The sequence below is a fragment of the Colius striatus genome, chromosome 10, assembly GCF_028858725.1.
Source record: "Colius striatus isolate bColStr4 chromosome 10, bColStr4.1.hap1, whole genome shotgun sequence".
NCBI classification, from domain to species: Eukaryota; Metazoa; Chordata; class Aves; order Coliiformes; family Coliidae; genus Colius; species Colius striatus.
In genome coordinates this window covers 9,755,477-9,780,626 of record NC_084768.1, presented here as the reverse complement: position 1 = coordinate 9,780,626, position 25,150 = coordinate 9,755,477, and the positions used below count along the sequence as shown (strand labels likewise).

Sequence of the window (25,150 nt, the reverse complement as noted above, 5' to 3'; positions counted from 1 at the left end):
GTAAAGAGGTTGCCTGAAGAAATACAGTTTAGGAAGAGACTAATAAATAAATAAAGAAATCACAAAAGATGGCACTGATTATGAAAGAGCTCTTACCTTTTTTAGCAATTTCTCATTTCTCAGTCGTTCGCATACTATTGCCACTTCTGAACCTCGTGGTTCAAGCACTGAATTTGCTGTTAGCTTGCCTAAATGTCTCAGCAATACGGAAATTGACATATCCTTCAGCAAAGCCTTCCAAACCTAGTCAAAGAAAGAGAAATGGAAAAAAACATGAGACTCCCAAAATATAACAACTGACATCTGTACACTAAAGAAGTGTACTTTAAAATGAAGTTATACAAAGATCTTCATTACTTGAAATGAGCTACTTGGGTAAATAACTTGAAAAAAAGCATATACACAATTTTTAACTGAAAGAAGACTTAAGACTCTAAAAAGTGTAACTCTGAAGAGAATACAAAGCTAATGAAGTTGACCTACCTCTTTAGACTTCAGATGGTTTGTCAGGAGATGCTCTCTAACTAGACCATATTCCTCTATTAAATGAGTAACTTCCAATTCATCTTTTGTGCGTTTTATTTTCTCCACAGCTTCCAGATACTTTAGGAGTTTTTCAGTCTCAGTAGAAACTTCTTTGTCTTTATAAGCCTCTTGGACATCTTTCCACCCTTTGGTAATATATTTAGTGACTATAGCAATTCCTATTGAAAAGAAAAGTATTTTCCAAACAGGATTATCACCTTTATACTGCCATTTATCATTCAAGCAAGCAAATGAGATAGCAGGTTTCGTTCTCAGATCTGCCAACTATAAAAAGGTCAGCCACACACAACTTAAAGCAGTAGTTTTTGCTACTGTACGATCTTAAGTATTTGAAACCAAGAAATTTTCCCAAAGCACAAAAAGGTGTTATTTCATCATTTCTAAGCAAATAAGAATAAACTGAGGGAATTCTAACATTTTATCTTCTCGGGACATAAGGAAGTAAAAGAAGGAACAAACTCTGTTTACCTTGAAGATAAACAGGCCAATGTTTATAAGACCACTCACTTTTTCAAGATGCAGTTTACAGGACAACATCACTAAGAAATCATCAGTCTACAATGACACTTGGGTTTCAAAAATAGATCCACAGTAAATATAAAAGTTTTAGAACATGGTATTCTCAGGTAAATAAAAATTTATTACCTTCACTGCCAGGTTTTAGGTGGGACAATCTCAGAAGATCTTTATGAGACCAACCACTTCTTTGTTTATATTTTGTAACTGCTAAAGCAACTGCCATGCCACTCTTTCCATTGTACCAATCTGCAACAGCTTTCCTCAGTGCACGGCCCCATATGCCACATTTCATGCCCTCCTTCAGATCTTTTTTAAATTGGATGAAAGTAAAGAGATGGGTTGGTATGCAACACACCTCAGGAACAGCTTTAAATGCCGCTTGTTTCGTTTTTGCGTCAGCACACTGTGAGCAAATTGCAAGAGCAAAAAGCAGAGGCTCCTGCTTTGCTGCTCTGCCTTCTTGACTAAAGGTCTTTATTTCTTGAACAACTTCACAACCTCTACCCTCTTCAATCAGTCTTATTAGAGCTTCTGCATTTCCAAAGCCCAGCTTCTGCTCCTTGATGTGATAAGTACCACCTTCAGAACCAAAACACAAGAAACGTTGCAGTCGGTTCATATCGGTGACATGCCACACATAACCACTCTCAGAGCTCGGCACCTGCTTTTCATTCAGGAGTTGCACTCTGCTTTCCTTGTCCTCCATTGTTTACACTTCCAAGAGGTCTGTTGAAAGAATAATAGTTATTATATATATTATATATATAATATATATAAGATGAACTGAAAAGTGAAAAACCTGATGATTCTACAATTTTATCACTTCTTTGGAGAGCAAATCTATTTTATCCACATACTTCCAATTCTTCTTTCATAAATTTAATACGAGGTAGTACACATTAGTTAGGGGATAAGAAAAAAAAAATAAACTCTGAGTTACTACAGTGACAAACTTATTCCCTTAAAATCAACTTAAAAACTACTTAATCCCAATAAGTAGCACACAGAAAACATGGCTGGTGTCATGCCCTTTTATCACTAATATATTACACCACTTTCTTAAGCAATCAAAAAATCTGTCTACTAAATTGCTCAAAACTCAGATCTTGCCTTATTCTATTTTGCTGAAAAACTGGCAATACTGACCAACATGAAGATACATGACGCTAAAATAAAGAACTAAAATACTGTAAAACACTTTAGTCAGAAAACTTTGAGTTTAAATATGATGGGTTTCGGTGTGGCATAGACAATAGCTTTTTAACAACTGACACTAGTTCAAGAAAAAATTATTGCAAGCTCAGTCTATTGTTTCAAGTGAGATCCAAGAGGACACACAAATGTAACAATGAATTCTGTACTGCTTTACATTTGAGGTTAAGCAGCAAAAAACAGCACAAAAATTCACAATCTTTCAGGTCTTTTTACACTCTGGAGTTACAAGAGAATCCAGCTGTAATATTTTTAGGCAACAAAAATGCTCTTACTGGGAAAGCATCTGGCATAGTGAATGTCATGCCATAACATGTAAACTGAAATAAGCGCAGGTGAAATTAAATCATCATGGTAAGGAGGTGAAAACTCATCATCATCACCATCACTGCCTCCAAAACATTAATATGACAATGGTAAATTCAGTTTTCTCAGTTCTCACTAAACAATAAGACAACATTAAATAGCACCAGAGGTCTTATTAAAAAAAAAAAAAAAAAATCAAAACCCCAAGGCAACACTAATCCACTCCATCAAACTGCATCTAGATTTTACATACACACAAATGACACCTCAAAGAAATTCACTAAATTAAGTATTCCAGATACCTAATTCTGACATGCCTGTTTAGATATTGGAATACAAAAGCCATTTTGCTTCATTTACCAGGATAAGTTAGCATAAATAAATTGAGCTCACGTAGACAGGGCTGGGGCTTTTTTCTAAGTTTAGGTAAGTAACATTCTGATTTACAAACAACATCCCAACTTCCCTTTTGACATAGCATTTTCCTTTCTTTGCATGTGATGAGAAACGTTATCCTTCTGCCATGCTTGCCTATCTGCAGTAATGTGCTGTCTGCATCCAGAATTAAATAATCATTAGTGCTACCATTATACTCTATATGCTGCTAAAATCGGTAAAAACAGAAGGCATATACTGATATCTGGTTTTAAAATGCAGGTTGCAGTCAAAAATTAACTAAGAAATATCTGTCATTGTATTATTCAGAGTACCAGTGCTCAGGTTTTTTTTTCTTAGTGCTTATATATTCTAATCAGGTTTCCTGCCAAGCCAATTTAAATACACATCATGGTTGAGCTGACTTGTTCACTGACATCTGAAGTATGTGAATACACTGAAAATAATAAGGGTGGTATTTGCAATGCCTGCATACCATATCAGTATGTTTTAACTTCTAAATACATTTCAGTTAGCAGGTTTCCTTAAACAGTAGGTAATGTTTTGTAATAAATACACAAAACTCAAAGAAAAAAATCTGAAATCAGAGTAGCATTAATTAGTTTATTTGGCAGGAAAAAAAAAATGACAGGTTGAAAGATACTGGAAAACACCATTTTCTTGAAGTACAAATATTAATGGGAGTCGTAAAGGATCATGCATGAGTAATGAGATCTCCATATATATGGAATATTGAGAATAATTTCTTATTGCACCTTTCACACCCCTGCTATAAGAAATTTTGGTACATTAAAATGGTAAGGACTGTGCCTTTGGTTGACCAAAACATTTATGACCTCACTTTGTTGATCGTAATAAGAAACACCAGCAGTACTTTGAAACAGAATCACAGAGTCTTAAGGGTTGGAAGGGACCTCAAAAGATCATGCAGTCCAACCCCACTGCCAGAGCAGGACCACCTGAAGTAGGTCACACGAGAATTTGTCCAGATGGGTGTTGAATGTCTCCAGAATATCTTTTTTCCTACATTTTTCCATTTGTATCCTATATGTCCATTTTTTTAATTCTCACTTTGAGAGTTTCACTTATCCTCATACACTTAGTTTTATAATCATTAATTCAAATTAGCTACCATTGTCATCATCACCCCGAGAACAGGAACAAGACATAATGGAAATAATAATAACATTTTAGAAGTTACAAATAATATTCATCTGGTTTAAAAACCTAGCTTTATTTACAAAATAACACCAGGTCAGTGTTACCATCAAAGGTATCATCCTGAGAGGCAAACAGTTCACTACATCATTATGTATGAATATGTAGGGTAATTTTAATTGTATTGTATTAAAGATGAAAGCTAATCAGAAAAAAAATATTCTTCTGCTGCACATCTCTATTACACCATGCAATAAACCTATCTTATGGATGTTACTAATGGATAACGCTTGTGTTTACTTTTGTGGGAACTAGGATTTCTTATGGACACTCAGCACTGAAAAGAGGTATGTGCTAGCATCCATAGGCTACTGAAACAAATGTGCACTTTAAAACAAGATAGTTGCAAATGTATACATTTAGTTTTTCTGAAGTTTCTCTCTTTAATTTGCCTTCTCTAGGAATATATTGAGACAAAAGATGCTGTTAATATTTCCACCCTTCATAAGGTTTCGCTTTCACTCTGCTCTCAAACTGGCCTTCTCAGAAGGAACACAGTATTTCATGGGATGAATTAATTGCAGCACTTATCCCATTAAAAATGCCTATGACAAGTCTCCTGAAACCTTTAATGAAGTTATTAATCCCTTCCGATAGGCAATCTAGGATACAAAACAGGCTTTTCTCAAATGGCTTATTGCTATCTCAGGGAGAGCTTCAGACCAACATAATCTTTTGTATCCTAACACAAATTACAAATTCTTTAACATCAGTTTATATTTAAAATTTAAATTTGCAATAGCTGATCAAAAGCAGCAATTTCACTACTAAACAGCTACACTAGAAGTATCAAAACTGAACTTCGCTGGGATCTACTAGGAAAGTACTTAATCGGTGTCAAACCACTTAAATCACGTTGGTCATGATTTAAAAAAAAAAACCCTGTTTTTTATTTCAACTCAACAAATTCCCAAATCTCTTCTTTCCCTCTTAACTAGTCCCTTTCCTATGCCCAGACCTCAAGCTTATTTTGTCCTTGAACAACACATAGTTCTCATCCTCATAGATGGATAAATGCAAATACGCACCTAACACATGCTCTACCATAACCCTACCCTTCACCTGTTGAACTGCAGCAGTGAACCTGAATTTCAAACACTCAAGGAGGATTTATCGATGATATTCCTGCTTCATAAGCGTTTGCAATTTCTCAGCTACCAGAATGCAAATAGCCATATGAAAAGCCTTGAAAGTCACAGACTAGATGCTTTACAACAAAAAATTAACAAATTAAAATCCATAGTTGCTCACTATTATTAATAAATGAGAAAACACACTTTTTAATATTCCAAACATCATTATTATAACCCTATACATCATATAAAATCATCCATGACATTGAAATGTGACAAATATGACATTGAGTGGTCTGAAAGAGCTTACATAGCAGTTACATCTTGATCAGTAAGGCAATAGTTTTAAGTTGCTGTACCATAACATGACTGAGTTTTCTAAGTTAACTTCAGTTATTTTCTATGGCTTTCACAAGTCATCTCTAGTTTTCCAAAGAAATAAACTGTCTTACAGTACAAGTTTCAGGTATATAAGACAAAAAAAAAAAAAAAAACCACAAAAAGCACAAAGCTTTAAAAGAACTAAAGGTTTTAACTGAAGTTCTTTAATTATGTTAACACGGATGAATCAAACTTTGTAGTGAAAACATATAGAATTGAACTTTAACCAAGTCAGATATTTAATGACAAAAATGCATCAACATTTTAAAGATGACACTTCAAATTGTCTTCAGATACTTTAAAACTGTATACACTGTTCTATGATAAACTGCACTCTGCTCTCAAAATTGCATACAAGCACTAAACTGAAGAACGTTCTCTAGTTTACTGAGCAGATTTGTAACAATCAGACTGAGCTACAGTCGTAACAAAATACACCTGCACTACAGCAGAGATGTGACAACAACCTAAGTCCTCACACTTTAGAAAATAAGCACCTCTACGCTAAGAAAACATTTTCCAAATCACAAATTATGTGACCATTGGCGTGACAATATCGGAAACACCAGACTCTATGAGACATATACTCGCTCAAAAATCTACTATAGAATTTGTTTAAAGGTCTATCTGCTTACAAAGTTTATTGACCAGAAGGAAGGCTTAGCTGACAAAGAACAAAATTATGAGGAAAAAGCACCTACAGCGGATGCTCGAAAATCTGCGAGGTTAGTGGCCTGTTTATTCTATACCAACGCAGACGAATAACCGCCAAGAACACGCCCTTTAATCCCTTGACGGGGTTTCCACCGCCCAGGTGTCAAGCGGGAGGTGGCCATTTACACAAACTGCCGCTCCGCGGACCTTGAACCCCAGACCCTCCGGGGCTGACACGAACCGGGGGCCCCACAGCGCCCGCCCGCCTTCCCCGTCCCCGGTGCTGTCCCGGGAGGCGACACTTGCCTGTGAGGCCGTGGCCTGGGAGGGGCCGGCGGGGCAGAGCCTGCCTGGGCCAGCGCGGTGTCCGACGGCCGGCAGTGACACAGCCCCAGCGAGCTGCGGCGGCGGGCGATAGGGAGGGGAGAGGAGTGCAGTCAGGATGGCAGGCGGTAGCGGCTCCCGGTTCGGAAGGCAAGTCCCACTCCTGCCGGCGGAGGCTCCGCGTCTCCCACAGCCCGGCCCCGCCCCACCGGCGCCCTGACAGCATCGCCGGGACCCGGATGGGGCCGCACCCCAGTGCCCGGATGGAACCGCGCCGCCGAGCCGGAGCTGCTTCCCGCCAGGGCGCAGGGCTTTTCTCCACCCGCTGCCCCTCCGCCGTCACAGGAGCGGAGCCGCGGGGCGGGGGCAGGGTCCCGCCGGGGCTGGGGCCGAGCCCGAGGCCGTGCCGCTGCTGGTAGCTGAGCGCTGCCCCGGATCCACTCCCCGCCGCCGCTTCCTGCTCCTGCCCCGCCTCACCATAGAGATGACAGGCGCGGCGTGGGCCGCGGAGCCTGCCGGGAAGGGAGCGGCGTGCGTCGGCCTCGCAGCTCAACCGGCCGGCGGCGGCAGCCAGCCTGAGGCAGCGTGCGGGCCGCCGCCATGTCGGGAGGGAGCAGCGCCGGCGAGTGGTGCCTCATGGAGAGCGACCCAGGCGTCTTCACGGAGCTTATCAAGGGCTTCGGTGAGGGAGGAGCGGGGCCGAGGTCGCGCTGCTGGGCAGGTGGTGGGGCTCTGAGGCCGTGGCCCCACCGGTAGCTGTGGCTATCCGCATTCGAGTGCGAGACCGATCCGCCTGCCGTGTCTGCCGGGGAGCTGCCCCGTTCCCCAGCCAAAGGACTGTGGCCCCAGTTGGCCGAGCCCGACCGCGGCGGGGAAAGGGAGGTGCGGCAGGGCGGAAGGGAGGCTCGGGCCGAGGTGTAGCAGCTCAGCAAGCGCTGCCTCAGGGATGCGGGAGTGTGGTGAAACGCACTCCTGTGGAAGCGGGCGATGTGGCAGTAAGCGGGCGCGGGCGGGAATGTACATATCTCGTGTGACCTCTGCGCCACCGCCCCGGCCTCGGGTCACGCTCGCAGCGCCCGGTGTTTCCCGCTTTGCCGCGCTTCACTGGCAGCCCGCGCACACGCCAGCCGCAGGCAGTGGCCAGCCCGGCGGCTGAGGGAGCGGTGAGGGCCTCGAGCCCCAGCCCGGCGGCTGAGGGAGCGGTGAGGGCCTCGAGCGCCAGCCCGGCGCCGCACAGCCCCGCCGCGGTCCGGCTGTGTTCGGCTGCAGGGCGGCGGATGCCCAGTCGCCGGGCGGGCTGTAGCCGGGAGCATATGTGCGCTGTTGGACGTGCCGTGTAGGATGGAATCCCGGTATTTGTAGAGGGTTTGATATGTGTTTGGGACGTGTACCAACTGACTCGGTTCTAGAGCCTCCAGGAGAAGAGGATGTTACGGGAAAGGGCTGTCACCAAGCTGAGCTGTGGTGATTAGCAGTATAGGCTGGACAGCCTGGAAGGGGCTGCTTTGGCTTTTAGATTACACACGTTTATGTTGAATTGCATTTACTGTCTTTGGCAATGTTGTGATTATATGGTTATAACAATAAATAAGTCTAGATAGGATTTTGGCCAAAGAAGCAACGTTATTTTATGCTAGGTTACGCTGTTTATAATTTGTTACATCTTTTTTCACAAGTGAAGTCCAGGTATGGCTTCTCCTTTCGTGTTTCTGTTTAAGTAATAGATTCATCTTCTAGATAACAACTATTTGAACTTGCTGAGCTCTGATTTAAGCAAATGTGTTGTTTGAGTATGTTGTTTACAGTGTTCAATCTACTCTCACGGGTCTTTCTCTGCAGATAGGCGTGTTAAGTTTGGCTTTGAACTGTCTTTAAGAACAATATTCAGTTGAGCAAATGAAATGAGATTGATGTATCTTTGGTCGCCTCTTCTGCTTCACTTTTTAAATTCAGCTCTGTGTGTTATAAAGACATCACCATACACCAGTGAAATTGCTGAAATAGTTTTCTTTACCTGTCTTGTTTGGCCTTGTAATGAAGATGCATTAAAGTAGACTTTTCCATAATGTGGAAGTTTACAAGTTGTAAATGTTGCCTACTTCTTTCATGTGTCTGCCTTGACTGTCTGTGTCCTTTTTACATGAGGTAGTTGAAGAAACTTGTATCTTTCCTTGTTTCAGGCTGTAGAGGAGCACAAGTTGAAGAAATATGGAGTTTGGAACCAGAGAACTTTGAAAAGTTGAAGTAAGGCATTTTAATTTGCATGGGGTTTTTAGTCGCATTTGTCTGAAATCACTGAAAGAACATGTACTTAAGTGGGGTTTTTTCTGTTTTTTTGGGGTTTACTGACTTCTTGTTGTGTTGTGCTGGGTTTTTTTTTTCTTCAGTTGCTGCATAAATTTGGTATGGTTTTTATTTTGTCGAATACCTGGCAATTAAATTACTTTTTATTAATGCTTTGGTACTTAATCTAGCTTTTCTGATTTTGAGAAGAGCTGCTAATAGCAGCTAGAATGGGAAAATAGGTTTCTAATGATTTTGTCATTAATTTGCGTTATATCCGTTGACAAATTTTGTGAAAAACATCTGTTCCTTGCTTTATCTCCCTTCTTCCTCACATAACACTCTATTGCATCTGTTGCTTTACATTAATTTACATTACTTATGTACTTTGCGACTTGTTTTTCCTGCAGAACCACTTCCGTATGTGTGTAAAGGCCATTAGTCATACAACTGAATTCATAAAGTAACAGCTTTGCTTGCTTGTACTGTCAGATGTATATCTTTCTGGTCTTGAGTCAGGACTGTCTTCCTTCCCATGCACATATACATTATTTTAACTGAAACTAAGAGTTAAAGAATGTAACAGCACGTAACATTGTTCAAAATCTTCAGTGGAGCCTCTGTTTAAAAAGTTGTCTTAGACTTATGATCAGAGTTCAGGAAAGGTGTCTCATCCAGTGCAGTAGTGTGTTTAGCTTTTGAAGATGTATCTTTGGGATGTTTTTGTGACATGACCCTTTGTAAGATTCGTTTCCCTTATAATAGTTTGTTTGTTTATAAGAATATTAAATGCAGTGCAACATGCAGTAAAAGCTGTTTACTACGCAAGATGTGCAGTCTAAAAACCAAGACACAATTTTGGTAGAAATAAAATCTAGATTTCTCCTGATTTTCAGAGAGAGAACTGAAGAGCTTCTCTTTGTATATTTCTTTCATACCAAAGAGGATTACCAAAACTTCAGTTCCAACTCATGTATATGACTGACAAATGTCTTGATAGTTTTTTGTCACTGATAAATGAGTGTTGTGCAACTGTACAGTAACCAGGAAAACTGGGCCTGGTTTATAAAAGTTACTGACCGAATGATAATTCAAATTGGAATTATTTACCGTATACAGAAAGAAGCCTGAAGTACGTTTTGCCTAGTTAAAAGGCTATATCTGAAAATTTCACTGCAAGTTGCCTATATTTATAAAGAAATAATGGAATTACTGTGGCAGCATACTGTTAAATTATAGTAGAGATTTCTGGCTTTGATACTTTGCATCAGCACAGGTGATTTCATTTCCTATCAATTTTATTTTTTAGGCCAGTGCATGGGCTGATTTTCCTCTTCAAGTGGCAGCCTGGAGAGGAACCAGCAGGTTCTGTTGTTCAGGATTCCAGACTGGATACAATATTTTTTGCTAAACAGGTATGTCAAGTTCAATCTACTTCTCACTGAAAAATAAACTCTTTTCTTTAATAAGTACACAAAAATTAACATTTTTACTAGATGAAATAACTTCAACAAATTCTATAAGAGTAGGAATTGTGTATTGAAAGATCATTAACAAAGCAAATCAGATTGATCTGTAAAGTCCTGCAAAGAATATAATCTGGTATGGAACAGTAATGCTGTTATTTGCCAGGCCTCTCCTGTGAGAGTAACTCTTATGTGCAGCAAGCAATTACATGGCAAATGTACTCAGCAGAATGAGCAAATTATTATTTTGAAACCACTTTCAACAAATTCTAGGAAGAAATGCTTATTTTTGTCCATTTTTTTTTCAAGTTCTCTGCAGCCAAGGCAGTGTAACTCAGGATAACTCTTTCCTTTAAGAGTTAGCAGACCATTTTAACATGGAAATTTTACATATTTAAATCCAAAAGGCGAGTTTAAATTAGAAATTACAGGAAAAAAATGGTTTTGCTTATGGAATCCTTTGTGCCTTATCAAATACGAAGTAGTATTGAAATTTTCTGTTAGCTTTGACAGACTGCTGTGTGTGTTATTTGCAAGCAAGAAAGGCAGAAGAAAGTAACCAGAATGAAAACATTAGAGTTTATATGTCTTTTAAATGCTTTTTTTCAAGACGTGCTTCTTAAGCAGTGATAAACATAACAGCCCAAACAAGAAGGTAACTCTACGTGTGTTAATTGCAAAGCATTTGTATCAAAGGGTAAATTAGACTTTCTGTAAATATTGACATATAGACTGGTCATAGGGTTTGTGTTTTTTGTTTTATGGTGTGTTTGGGTTTATTTTGGTTAGATTTATTTTTTTCCACAAATGTAGAAGTGGGAAACTTCCCAAAATTCAGTGTATAATTTCAGGATATAAAGAAGTCTTTACACACTCCTAGCTAAAGGTTTAGAAATATGGGAAACAATGGGAAAATAAGGTGTATCTATAACCTTCTTAGCTACTCTGTACTTGTGCTTCTGCTGTGCAGATCGCCATCTTTAATTTGTTTCTTTTATAATCATCTTACTGTTTCATGCTATTGTGGATGACTTTATTCCTTGGTCACTTTTAATAGTTTTCTTCATTTTTCCCCTGGTGCAGCTCTTGATTCCTACAAAGCAGTGGCCACTAATCTCATGACACAATGATCAGCAGTAGTTTGCCAAATGTCTTTATAGGTTGACAGGTCTGATAGACTCTGATTTAGGTTGTAATTAGTACCTGATCAAACATAAGGTTAACGATTAATAGCTGTACCTGTGGCTACAGAATAGCCTTGATGCCCAGAACCTCAGGGAAAATCCTTGATACAACTCTCAAAGGATAGTTACAGAGCAGGAGGAAATCACTCTGATATTAATCTATTTTCTGAGATGAAGGCAGATTTGTCCTTATTCAAGGGATTTCATCTTCCTTGTTTCCCATGAGTAGATGAGGTTCTTTCAGAATTACTGTTCTTGTGGAGGCTGAAAAGATTCAAAGCCTCTGTCTGTTTGCTCCATTCCTTTTGCTGCTTTTTTCCCTTTCAAATTCCCTTTTTTTAGTGTGATGCTGTTTAAAAGCAAGTGGCTTTGTTGAGCTTTAAGTTGGAATTACAGAATGTACATCAGAAAAATTAAATAATGTTAGACTTGCTGAGAAAAGCAGAAAATCAAAGACTAACAATGACAATTCTTCTTTATTTTGTAGCTTTCTTTGAAACATTTTTATTTCACTGTTCTCTTAAGTTTGAAACCTGTTTGTGGAGGTGTAGCTCCAATCTTTCCCCTCCTTCACCTGCTTGGTTTAAGGAGGATGTGCTGGAATGACTAAGAATTCATTAATTTCAGCACGGAAAGCAATTTCTAGAAGTGTTGAGTATTATTTAAAAATAGCAGTACCTAGTTATGCCACTTGATGGCATAGAATACGTTTCAAAAGTAACTTGCAAGGAGTTTAAGATTAGAGTTGTTTTAGGATTGTCTGTTAGTCAAATGTAGTGGTTTAGCAAAACCAAACTATTTAAATGCTTCTGTTTCATGTCAGTTCAGTTTTGCCTGCACTGAAGTATTGTGACCAAACAACTAGTGAAATAGTCACAAAGAAATTAAAAACAGATACATGAAAGAAACTGAGTTTGATATTTTGGGAAGATTTGTAACTCTAATGACTTTTACATTCAAGTTAATCATAGTTAGAAAATCCAACTTGACAAGCTATGTTTTGAGGCCTGATAGTGCTTTCTCAAGGAAATGGATCATTATTTGGTGCTGCTAAGAGCAGGATGCCTTTGTCCTCCCAGCCTGCCTCCTTTCAAGTTTATGGTTATATTTCTCTCTTGCAATGACTCAGCTGCTCCTAGAACTTGCCAGCGCAGCTCATCAGCCATCAGTTTTCTATAGCTTCTTCGTGCATGTTTTCTGGCCTGGTCTTGTACCACTTTGTGAGATGTGTTTGTTCAGTGAATCTGTACAGGCCAAAGCTAGTGAAAGGTACGTGAAGAGAGAACAGGAGTTTCTTTATAGTAGGCCTGAGGTGATTCTGTTTCTTGAAACCACAGTCTGTGAATCCGGAGTCACCCGTGAGCATAACAGAAAACAAGCATTAATATTAAATGTTTCTACTATAAAATTGGAACTATCCTACAACTGGGCTCATGTGCCTTTTTTATTTTCTCTGTGCATGTTGGTGGCTTTGAGGGTAGTGGTTTTTTACCTTGCAAGAATCTTTTTCAAATGTCAAGACTTTTTCTTAATTACCACAGTGACGAGTAAAATAACATATCTTCATTTGTAGACTGGAACCCCAGAACAAATAGATTTGTTTTCTGGATTAGCAAAATTTTTGTGGCACTTAATATTATTGTTCTGGAGCCTTACAAATCTCAAGAAGTCTTTGTTTCTCTTTCCCATAGGTTTTCTTTTCTTTTAAGTGTTTCCAACTAAAGAGATCTTATACAGTCCATTTTCCTACAGAACAGTTACAAAGTGTCCTTCTGAATCCTGAGTGAGCAAGACTAACTGTTCACATGTAACAACAATTTAGTGTGGGGAATAAATGATGCTATTACAGCATGGTTCTGTTTTAATTAACTGTTCCATCTTAAAAATTGTTTCATTTGAGGGAGGGTAGACTTTAGTTAGATGTAAAAGGCTACAGCTCTCAAACTGTCTAGCAAAACATATCTAAAATTGCATTAGCAAACCCAGTTTTGATGAGAAGCTCATGTGTTCACATTTTACTCGTATCCACTTTCACAGCAATGTCGTTGAATTCCAAATGACAAATTCATCTTATTCAAAGCTGAATCACAAGTGTGTTGGGGGGGGTTGAATTTTAAAGTCTAATGTGCATGCATGTTAAAGGGTTTTTTTTTAATAATGGTCACTTCTATGTGCACTCATGTTAAATTTGGCCTCCCTGTTATGCCTAGGTATGATTTGGTCCTCTATTTGAGGCCAGAGAACTCTGGATGATCTTTCATACCCTTTGAGCTAGGATACCTAGGCACAATGAGGTGAGTTAAGGATACAATTTCAGCCTTAACTCGGAATTTCCTGATTTCTGTGTTGCTTAAGTAGGCCCTCGCTGTTATTTTTACACACAGTGGCTACATGATTGTACCACTCAATGTATTCAGCCATCTTCAGCACTGTTTTGAGCAGCTGTATTTTGTGCTGACTGCTGCAGAAGTGAAAGTGTCTCTTCACAAAAAGGAATGCCATTGTTGCAGACTGATTAAAAACATTTAGTACATAACCTCTTCAGGTTTTTTACTGAGGTATTAGTATCATGCCTTTGTTTTGTGCTATGTATTTATTTTGTGCTGCATTGCAATGATAGAACATTACAGTTCGGAAACATTAGCTTCATTAGTTTGGAATGAAACCTATACACCTCTAAAGACCTTCTAAGTGATACTGTTAATAACAAAATATTGATTGTCAGTTATCTTGATGCTGCTAATGGAAGCCTTTTAAATGTATTCTTGAAATTTACATTTCAAGTAGTTTAAGTACTTTAGTTGATTTAAAACTCCACATTTGTGACATTTTCAGGTTTGGTAATATTAAGGTAGACCAGGTATTTATGTTAAAGCTAAACTTCTGATAGCGTAGCTTAAAAGAAAATGAACTTGCAACAAATCTAATGGAATTTTGAGCTAATAAATTGAATATAACTGTAGGAAGGTCGTATCTTTATTTTAAAAGAATAAAAATAAATTAATAAATTGGGGCTTTTAATCCTAAGTTTTGGAACTTGGTCTTAATGCTGAATTTTTCATGTTGAGTCTTATAAAGCCAGCTGTTCTGTCACATTAGGATGCTTAGTAAGTCAACTCCAGAGATTTGCTGGTTTTGCTACCAATTGCAGCACAGGGTAGTCTGAAAACTTTTTAAAAAGAAAAGAACAAAATGCTTAATCCATCAGATGGAAGTTGCAGGTCAAGAATTAAAGTGCATTAGTCTTAAGTTGATCCAGAAACAGAGATTGGATCCTTAAGGAAAGGTTCATGCTTATGAAATTATGCATCTTAATTGAAGCATGTACCAGATTAACTTATTCAAGTGGTTCCTGTGTTTGTTTTAAGCTAGGTTTGACTTGGTGATATGACAGTCTTCTCAGGTTTTTTAAGATGATCTGACTAATGTGCATATATTTTTGTATATATATTATTATTATTTACTTGCATATATTATTAAATACACTTTGTAGCTTTGCTACCAAATCTTTTAAATATGAGTATGTCCTTTAAGGTGGAGACCTGAGTCTTGATTAATCAGATATCTCACCAGGACTTCCTGGACAGAAATATACAAGCCAGCTTTGAGATTTCTGGACAAATGCAGAAAATACTCCAAATTCGTCAAGTTAAAAGAGAAATCTTTGTGGAACAACCTGCATACATTCTCATGCTATTTAAATGCAGAAAATGTTTTCTGCCAACACTGAGACACCTAAAGTACATGGAAAATTAGGGTATACTGATGCATTTCTCTCTTGAAGGACTCACAAACTTGTGTGCATAGCAGTGCTGGACTGGCTGTGTGCATTGATAGAATGCCGCACCTGTGTGACAAATAAACCTTGCACTCATATATATTTGGTACTGCAATCACCTCCTCTTCCTTCTCACTCTGTGCTTTTCACCCTACCCATGAACTACTAGTAGCTAGGTACCACCTTCTCCCACCTTGGTAGTTCTTTCATATCGTTTAGGTTTGAGAGCACTTTTTATGTCTATTACCTGTACTTGCTTCTGTTATTTTGCTACAGGACTATTCTTCCTGCCTTTTCCTTACCCCTTGCCTCTCACTTTTGAAAGAGTATTTGTAATTCTAGAATGTATTTCCATTTCAACAGTTGGGATCCGCTGGTCTAACATCTGCATTCGTTGCTTATTGCTTTCTAGCAGTGGACAAGGTTGTTTAGTGTGGACATTATGTTCTTAAAACATATAAGTTTAAGTATAAACAGTTACTTCTCACACTGTAGTTGGAATACAAAAAAATATTTATGCTGAAAGGCAAATATTTGTTGAAAATAGAAATTCCCTGCCGAGTTTAATTTTTCCTGCCACTTTTGCTGTTGTTTAAAGCTCTTGTATGCAGCTGGTCCAACATAACTTCTGGGTTCCTATTGCCTCTAAGCACAAAATCTCTCCAAATGTCCCTTCCCTTTTTTGAAGCCATAATTAGGTTAGTGGTCTGACAGAGGAACTGATTGTTCCATCTTGTTTTTGTCAGTGAAAATGATTACCACTTAGTGCTGTCTCTCCCTATAATGTCCTGTGTTAAACTGCATTTAACAGTGCAGTTTGCTGTGGTGACCCTCCCTCCATTGTAGTAGTACTGTGCTAATAGTTATTCACCACAGGTCTCTCCACCTCTTTCTCCTTTCTATATCAGCTTAATTACAGTGTTTTGTAACTACTGCTTCAGGATAGCCTGCTCTAATCTGCTTAGGATCTTCCTGCTTTCATCCTAGTTACAACTGCCTCTGATACCATTCTGTAGCCATATCTCAGAGAATGTTCAGTTTCTGATTCCTTTTCCTATGTTGTAGTATTGTCTCTCAAATTATGTCCTTCTATTGGTCTGTGGGTTTTAATTTTTCTGCTGTTCTTTATTTCACTGCCATTGATGGAGATTACTTTCATGTCCTATGTTTTCCACTTGTGTGAACTCTAGCCTTTAGCTTGTGTACCTGCAGTTTGTTTCATTTGAATTTCAGTTGCCATTTCACTTGCTGTAATCTGTTCTACATGTGTAGTTGACTCCCTTGAGTACCATTTAAAATCAACTAGATTCTTTTTTTTTTTCTTAAATTAACAAATGCTTTATTATTTCCTTATCTGCACTACACAGATATAATCTAAACTGAAAACACCCTGGTGTATAGAAAATAAATATGTGATGTGGCTCATGATTTTCTTTGTTGCTTCTTTCTTGTTGGAAGTGGTTTCACATTCACAGCCCTGAACTAATTTTCACTTTAATACAAAGTCAACATCCTCTCTCCAAGTTCTACGTAACATTGTCATTACAAAGCACCTCATAAACCAAAGATACTTTATTTTTCCTAGCCTGTAGCTCACTGAGGAACAAACTGCTAATATGAAGTCTTTCTTGTATTATGGACTTATACCATTTAACTACTGTGCTTTTGATTGAATCTCAAATGAAATATAATAATCCTTGTAGTCACTTTCAATACTGTATTTTAGTGTGACTATTACTAAACAACTGTCAAGACATGACTGTTATGTAAAGGGATTTGTTTGTGTTTTCTGAAAATGGAATATTGAATGCTAAAGTCTGAGGAACAGTGTCACACAAACTAATAAATGTTAGGTTGAAAAGGATAATTACATTGTAAATTAAGAAACAGATGAAAACTCTATAGTTTCATTCAGCAAACAGTCTTTTAAAAACCCTTGCATCTCGGAACACCTCTGAACTCTAATAATTTATCCCTAGGATGTTTACATTTTTTTGGCCAATTCAACTTTTTAGTAGAAATTCTAGGTTCCATAATGTGCTGTATTGCCCCAAATTTTGAGCTCCCGTATCTGTTAGGAATTGTGATTATTGGAAAGATATTGTCTTTGGGAGAATTGGCTGGATTTTTTAAAGACCATAGATAGAATAATGTAATTTTGGCAACCTGTTTGAATAGTACTTTATTGGATTTTCTCCTGAGATCAGAGCATTCTTGTGTTTCTTAACTCTTCTAAGTCCTTTATTCAGCACTTTAGGGAAGTGGTGATGCAGTAGAATGACAGTTTCTAAGTAGAAGTGCGAAATATCTGTTTCATCAATGAAATTTATCTGACAGCTATCCAGCATTCATTTGATTAGTCTCCTACAGCAAAGGCTGCTCTGTCGCTTAGGCAAGATTTGTTGTCTGCCTTAGAGTGAAGCTCTGATGTGAATCAGCATAGAAAGTGTATGTGTGTGGCGGAGAATGTTGCCCACCTCAAAGCAAATCTTTATCACCAGTACTGAAAAAATTCTCATCACTTTTTCTTCTAGGTAATTAATAATGCTTGTGCTACTCAAGCCATAGTAAGTGTACTATTAAACTGTGCTCATCAAGATATCCATCTAGGAGAGACTTTGTCAGAATTTAAAGAGTTTTCACAAAGTTTTGATGCTGCGGTGAGTGCCTGCTATTTTCTGTATTTGAAGTATTGTAGTGGTATTTCTGTGTTGGCATGCAATTTAGTTTTGTTACTTACTTTCAGATGAAAGGTTTGGCACTGAGCAACTCTGAAGTGATTCGGCAAGTTCACAATAGTTTTGCCAGGTAACGCATGTTTTATATCTAGGCAAAATTTGAGCAAATTCTTTTTTATCTCAGACACTATGAAATTCTCTTTGCAGACAACAAATGTTTGAATTTGATGCAAAGTCTTCAGCAAAAGAAGAAGATGCATTTCACTTCGTAAGCTATGTTCCTGTTAATGGACGGCTGTATGAACTGGATGGCTTAAGGGAAGGACCAATTGATCTAGGTAATATTTTATGTATTTTATGTATTATATGTATTTTAAATTAACATTGTTCATTTTAGCAACAGCTTATTGCAACAAATTGGTGATATGTTACATCATCAAACCAAGTAATTTGTTAAAATGAAACATAGCTTTCAGGTTTTCTTAATGTGCTATTGAGGCTCATGCTTCTTCAGTCATTTATATTGTTTTATTTTTGTTGATCTGAACATGCAGGTTTTTTCCTTCTTCTTCCACCTTTCTTTATATCTGTCTCTTATTCAGTAATCAAATGAACAGGCCATGCAATCCAATGCAGTTTTAATACCCTAATAGTTCTGTTACGAGTTTACATAGCACACTTCTTGTGGATATTGGCACTCCTAACCTGAGAAAATAAATTGTTGTTCTGAGGTACCTCTAAAGAAACTTGGTAAAACTATGTAATCATTTTGGCTTGCTGGTAAATCTCACCTTTAGACTAGCTAGAGGAGACTTATACAGTCTGCAGACCGATCAGTAACATAACTTTTATGGTCACTAGATCATGCATCTCTACATTTCCTTTAAGGTCTTAAATTGTTAAGGACACATAATCAAATTATGAAGTCACCTTCGGTTATTCTCGTTTAACTTAGAATCAAGTTAACTATCATATATCATTTATATTTTTCTGAGTTTTTACCCTTGTCTTGCATCTATATAGTAGTAACTCTTTGTAACTAACTTTTTCTTTTCCTGTCCACTTTTATAGTCATATGAACTAATTTCTTTTGTGTTATAAGAATCTAACGTACTTTTTTCCTCCTTTTGTGTTATCAAGAAAATAATTGTTAGGTTCTTCTGTTCTTATAATTCAGTTTTGCTGCATTCCTTTGGTCAGTACATTGTATAAATAATGTAATTAAAGTGTGTCATCCTCCTTCTAAAAAAATCTGGAACTGCAATTGCCAAGGAAAAACTTGTTGCTGCATAACCCTCAACTATACAAGTCTTGAATTTCTGATAAACTTTGCAAAGATTAAAGTTGCGTTCTTTCTGTTTTTTCTAGGTTCATGCAATCAAGATGACTGGATAAGTGCTGTACGACCTGTCATAGAGAAACGTATTCAAAAGTAAATGATCATGATGCTTTTAAAATATAGTATCTTACATATGTTTAAAAAATCCATATTCCTAATTTCCTTAAATTAAAGGCTTTCAATTGAGTTTCTAAGGAGTGACAGTTAGGCATCCTTTTTATGTGCATATCACTGCATGACTTAAGAACGTATTGCCCAATATGAGCTAAATGTGATGACAGATAAGTGTCAAATACACTGTGTTCCTCTATGATTAATCAGAGTAGATATCTGGGAAGAGAGATCCTAGTAGTATACCGAAAAAGGAAGAATGAAATGGTTAATCATGTTAGACAGCTATGAGTCTTAAAGTGAAAACTAAGGATGCCATTACTACGGATAATGTTTGAGCATGTGCTTATGGTTATAAATACCAAATACTACCTATATCCATACCGCTGGTATTTACAGAGAGCAAGTTTTCCTTAGGTATGTGGCATGTTTTAAAAATATAAGCTAGAAAAATACAGTATAGAAATTTTACAACTCCTTAGCTCTGACCCTAAACTGCAGATCCAAATATGTTACAAGTAAAGTTGATTTGATGCAATTTTCACTTGAGAAGTTGTTTCGCTTTCACTTTTTTGATAAGCAGAAGTTTACTGCTAAATCACATTTGGAGAATTTAAACTATGAAAGGCCTACAAGTCTAATTGTTAAATGTACTTTTCACATTGTATGAAGAAGCCTCCAACATTTTCTAACAAGTACCAGTAATGAGAAAGTGAAAACTATTATGTGCAACAGTCTTGTACAAGTTTTCTTGTCAATTATATCCTCTTTTGTTTTCCTTTTTTGACAGTTTCAGTATTTTTTTTCTTGTGACTACAGACAGAAATAATATCCTGGAAGAGGAGGTTATTAAGAGTTACTTATTGGATAATGCTCATCTGAAGTGTGATTTATTTTGTGACAAAACTGGATCTGTACCACAAATTAATTTAATGGCTCCATTTAGGTTTTTTTTTCCATGAAATACATTCTGTTATAATGAACTCATGGAAAAAGGGATTTTTTTGAGTTGCCATGTTAATCATGAATTTGGAAAGTGAGTTTCTTCTGTGTTTTATTTTGTTCCTCATTTAGATACAGTGAAGGTGAGATAAGGTTTAACTTGATGGCTATTGTATCTGACAGAAAGATGATATATGAGCAGCGGATTGCAGAATTACAGCAGCAACTTGCAGAGGTAGGCCACAGTATTTCAGTTACTGGATTAGTTTTCTGATAATAATTCTGTATCTTTGTTTCTTTTCTCACCTCCTCCGTTCCTTGTTGCAAATGGAGTATTGCTAAAAGAAAACAAGAAAGGATCACTATATCTTGGTCCAGCACAGTGCAGTGCTGCATGGATGCACTGATGCAGCTCTGGTTAGTTCTGAGTGAGCTAATTTAAGCACTGGGTACATTGTGACCATGTCAATGTGGCTCTGGACTATTTGCTGTGAGAGTGGAGCTGTTATTTTCCTAGTACCTGAGCTAATGCACTTATAACTAATTGTGGAAATTCCTTGAATGTTCCTGTAACCCTAAGCAAAACTGATTTTTTTTTCTGTGGTAAAAGCAGTCTTGTCTTAAAGAGTATTTCTAAAAGCGGCTTACTGTTGTTAAAAAAATGCAGTAACATCACCCATTTAACTTTTTTCTTTTATGGAAGGAGGAGCCTATGGATACAGATCACAGTAGTAATATGTTAAGTTCTATACAATCAGAAGTTGCAAAATACCAGATGTTAATTGAAGAAGAGAACCAAAAATTAAAAAGATATAAGGTATGTAACTTTTTATTTTGTGATGAAACTGTTGGAAAATTGTAAGAACACAGCCTTTTATATCTGTGAGAGGCTATTGCAATTCATCTGAAGGAATTGGATGGGTACTAGAAAGACAGTGTTTTGTAAATTCATGTTGTGCTCCTGAATTTCCAAGTTAATTACCACTTTGCTTTCTTTTAGCTAAAGGCTTACAAGTCAGTTTGTAATAGTCTCTGTAGCTCCCTTTTTTTTTTTTTTTTTTGCAACTTATTTGTGTCTTTCTCACTTCAAAACATTTTTTTAAGCATAATGAGTTCTAGAACTCCTACAAAGAAATTACTCTGTGCCCCAGAAGGTTGAGCAGTGTTTTCTTGCCTGAGTTGATTATTACACTATATGTAACAGTGGCCTCTTAGTAAGTAGAATATGTTTTGTTTGGTTTTTACTAGGCCGATTTTGACATATTAGTGGTAACTTTTTTCTACAAAGTGTTGATATAAGTTCTTCCAGCTCTCATTGTCACATGAGGAATGTTGGTACATCACTTGATTAATGAAGGCTAATAGGGAGATTCTGTGAACTTCATGTATAGATGCATTCTGTGTTTGCACATACATCTCCTAATCTGACATATGGGTACTTGCATTGCTTTTAGTAAGGAATCTCTCTTAGGGTACTCAAATTGTTCTTTTGTTACAGTTTACCTGCTGTCTTTTCCTCTGTGAGAAGCAGAGAAGAGATAATTGTCACGTTCTGCATTTTCCTAAATAGATGCCTTATGAGTGTGCACTGAAAACATGTTGTTCCATGAAATGACATGTGGTTTCATGGCAATAAGATGTAGGAAAGTTTCTCTGAGATCATGAATTGCAACTTTTTGGATAATTCCCTAGTAATTTTAAAGGAATGTCTTGAGGGGAGAGAAAAAAAAGCTGGGTAACTTTTTTTTTTCCTCCTTTTTTAAATCTCTCCACTTATTTTTGGGAGAGTATAGAAAGTGGTTAGATTAAAAATAAGTTTTAAAATAAAGGTTGTATAAATTGAAGGATCAAGAAGTGGAAGAAATATTTTCACTAGTTTCTAAAAGGTACAGGTTAAGACTTCCATATTTCTAATGATAATTTCAAATATATTTCTACAGTACATATGTGAAGCTATAGTGTTACCTGTCTCTAAAACAGTGTCACTACTTTGTGTTCTACAGCATCAGGATGCAATTTAAGAAGCTATTAAAAAAAACCCCAAAGCATGTCTTTTGCCAAGCCTAAGAATAAGCAAACAAATGAAATTGGGTAGCAAAAAACTGAAGTTCCTAATTTCATGTGGAACTATTCTGGAAAGTTCTTAGAAGGTTTTTTTTATGGTTGAGTATCTATTTGGGTTAATGGAGATGATTCCTCTCAGCTGAAAAACCAATCAGTCTCCTGTGTTTCAGAAGGATTGAACCATTGTAGAAGCTGTTATACTGTATAGTATAACCAAAATAGTTACACTTTTGCATTACAGAAATGTTTGATGTCTTAGGCCTAGGCTGAAGCCACAGCTATGCAAAGGACTATAAAAATATATACCTGAAACTCCAATTTCAGTTGAGGGGAAAAAAAGTGAATGGTTTAGATAACAACACTTGTCAGTGTTACAGCAGTGGGTAAAACCATTTAACCTAATCATTGAGTGATATTGGGCTAATATGTCAAAAGACCCTAAGGAGAATTTGTCTCTTAGACAATTCATCTAGCATATACTTTCTCACTGCATGCTCATAGTTTTATTGCTTGGACTTCATTTTTAGCTATCTGAGATTGAAAAAAGGACTCCATCTCTTGGGGTGGAAATGGACAACGATAGAGATGGGGAAAATCCTCGGTTTAGCCATATAATAATTGTTAATGCTTTTAATTTATTTTTAGATTGAAAATATTAGAAGAAAACATAACTACCTGCCTTTCATAATGGAATTATTAAAGACTCTAGCAGAGCACCAACAGTTAATACCTTTAGTAGAAAAAGTGAGTATTTCCTAGCTGACTTTTAAGAAATAATTTCTTACTATAGTTCTTCATACCTTCTGCTTAAAATTAAAAACAATTGAGTATCTTGGAAGCATAAATGATGTGGATTGATTTATTTAAACTCCTATCTTCAGATATATTGCTAGCTTACCTGACAGACTCTTGCAATTCACAAGAGGAACAGTTCCAGTGGGAACTGGAGATTGTGGGATTGTGCAAAGGCAAACTGTATTTTCCGTTTGATAACCTAAACATTTTTCTAGTGATACTGAATTGCCTCTTCCTGTATCAGCTAAATGATCACATTGCAGTGCATAAGATGATACAAGAAACACATGATTTGAGCTTTTCTATATGGGAAATTAGAAGGCCAATTAAAATTATCATGTGTAGCTGTAGTTAGTATATGGGAGAGTTCCCTTTTCCGAACTGAAGGCTATTTAAATGTATACATACACTGAAGTGTATGTACAGGTTAGATCCCTTTTTGCCAACCTGCATTCTCAATACTCAGTTCTGTTGCTTTTTCTAGCTGCCAACACTAGATGGCAACCTGTGCAGGGTTCTGTGAGTTTAAGTAGCTGAAATTTATTCTCTTCACTTTCCCTGTGTTTATACTGATTTACTGGCTCATTTTTTTCTCCTTTTTGAAGTGTCTAGCTATTAATGTTGATTTACTATTAAGTTTTGTGTTAAGACTTGTTTATTAAAATGTGTCTGTCACTTTGGCAAGATTACTGAACCATATGATTAGTCAAGCAGTTGACCTATAGTAAGGTCAGTGCTGACTTGCTTACCTACTCAGGTGCTATTTTGAACTTAAACTGAAAAAGTTCTCTATATTATTACAATGAAAAAAGAGCTCAATGTTATTTAAGAAGTATATGCTTAGGAAAGTACGTTTTGAAGCTGGTAGATTACAAGGCTGTAACTTCTGGATTAGGTTTTCAATCTTTTCCTTCTTTGGGTAGCTTGTGAAGTTTTAATCCAGCATCATGTCAATAGGAGTTACTTGTAACACCATTAAGCTTTTTTGAAATTTACTGGAAGTAAGTTTCTGGTGGACCTGAGCAGCCGATGATAACAGATCTTAATTTGAAGTCACTCAATTATATCCTGCTCTGTTAAGTAATAATGAGCAGTCTGATTCAGAATGAGCCAAAGGTGAATTGTTCTGTCTTCTTGCCTAGCCCTTTTTCACTAAATTCATAGGGAAGAAAATGCTCAACTTGATTTTTTTTTATCTGTCAGTTTGAATTATGTATCAATTGACACATGTTAGATGAGAATCTGTTCACAAATACCTTGGGTGGAACTCTTTTGGGTTTTTTTTTTGCCACTCTGCTCTTTTGAAAGATTAAAAAATTGAGGTCTTTGTTGCTTCAGAGTTTAATTTATGATAATCAGTATATCTGAATACAGTATATTCTTGTGACATCATGTGTTTTCATTAGGAAGAGTTATTTCTGTGTTAAATTAGTATGGAGATATGAAAAAGGAAGGTTAAATTATGTTTTTTAGATAATGCTTTTTTTCACCCCTCTTTTTTTCACTCTAATCTTATAGTTAATTTCATATGATATATTTAAAACTGTATGTATTCCTAAAGGCTTTAGTTATGCACCTAGTAAAATAGTAGTAGGATACTTCTGAGGAGTCTAAATTTACATTTAAAATGTATTTCTATTTCTATAGTACATGTTGTTTAATGTTCAAAAATCTACTAAGTAGTTATTCAGAGCTCCAGAAAGAAAGATCTTTGTCTTACCCGAGTTTAATGTCATTTCCCTTTGTTTTCTAGGCAAAAGAAAAACAGAATGCCAAGAAAGTTCAGGAGGCCAAATAAAGATGACTTTGCAAAATACATACAATAATGTGCTTCTGAAACTATTTTCATGACAACAAATAAAACTTTTCATAAACTTTAAA

At 37.0% G+C, this 25,150-nt stretch overlaps 2 protein-coding genes across 4 annotated transcripts in view; one reads left to right on the top strand and one right to left on the bottom strand.

Moving 5' to 3' along the window:
- Window positions 1-7,066, bottom strand: part of RO60 (Ro60, Y RNA binding protein) — a 15,574-nt gene extending 8,508 nt beyond the window's left edge. The window contains exons 1-4 of one of the 2 annotated variants that reach the window (XM_062003996.1): window positions 6,612-7,066; window positions 1,192-1,791; window positions 484-704; window positions 97-243 (exon numbers count right to left, since the gene is read on the bottom strand). In XM_062003996.1, the coding sequence (XP_061859980.1) occupies window positions 97-243; window positions 484-704; window positions 1,192-1,771 (948 nt within the window). In that variant the 5' untranslated portion in view covers window positions 1,772-1,791; window positions 6,612-7,066. The remainder of the gene's footprint in view (window positions 1-96; window positions 244-483; window positions 705-1,191; window positions 1,792-6,611) is intronic. The other variant, XM_062003995.1, reaches the window with a different exon arrangement.
- On the top strand, window positions 6,898-25,150 carry UCHL5 (ubiquitin C-terminal hydrolase L5). Of its 2 annotated transcripts, XM_062003997.1 has the most exons (11): window positions 6,898-7,311; window positions 8,810-8,873; window positions 10,222-10,327; window positions 17,875-18,000; window positions 18,087-18,148; window positions 18,226-18,356; window positions 19,387-19,450; window positions 20,543-20,645; window positions 21,114-21,227; window positions 23,120-23,218; window positions 25,023-25,150. In XM_062003997.1, the coding sequence occupies exons 1-11, from the start codon at window positions 7,230-7,232 to the stop codon at window positions 25,065-25,067; spliced, it is 996 nt and encodes a 331-aa protein (XP_061859981.1). In that variant the 5' UTR covers window positions 6,898-7,229; the 3' UTR covers window positions 25,068-25,150. The 2 variants fall into 2 exon arrangements, with proteins under 2 accessions (XP_061859981.1, XP_061859982.1); XM_062003998.1 differs by lacking the exons at window positions 6,898-7,311; window positions 8,810-8,873 and adding an exon at window positions 13,773-13,856 and having other exon boundaries at window positions 10,246-10,327.

Excerpts from the sequence above, each read along its gene's own strand:
- UCHL5 (XM_062003997.1), top strand. The coding sequence starts at position 7,230 with ATGTCGGGAGGGAGCAGCGCCGGCGAGTGGTGCCTCATGGAGAGCGAC. Across the intron at positions 18,357-19,386 it reads GGAAGGACCAATTGATCTAG|GTTCATGCAATCAAGATGAC; the intron begins GTAATATTTTAT and ends TGTTTTTTCTAG. Across the intron at positions 19,451-20,542 it reads ATAGAGAAACGTATTCAAAA|ATACAGTGAAGGTGAGATAA; the intron begins GTAAATGATCAT and ends TTCCTCATTTAG.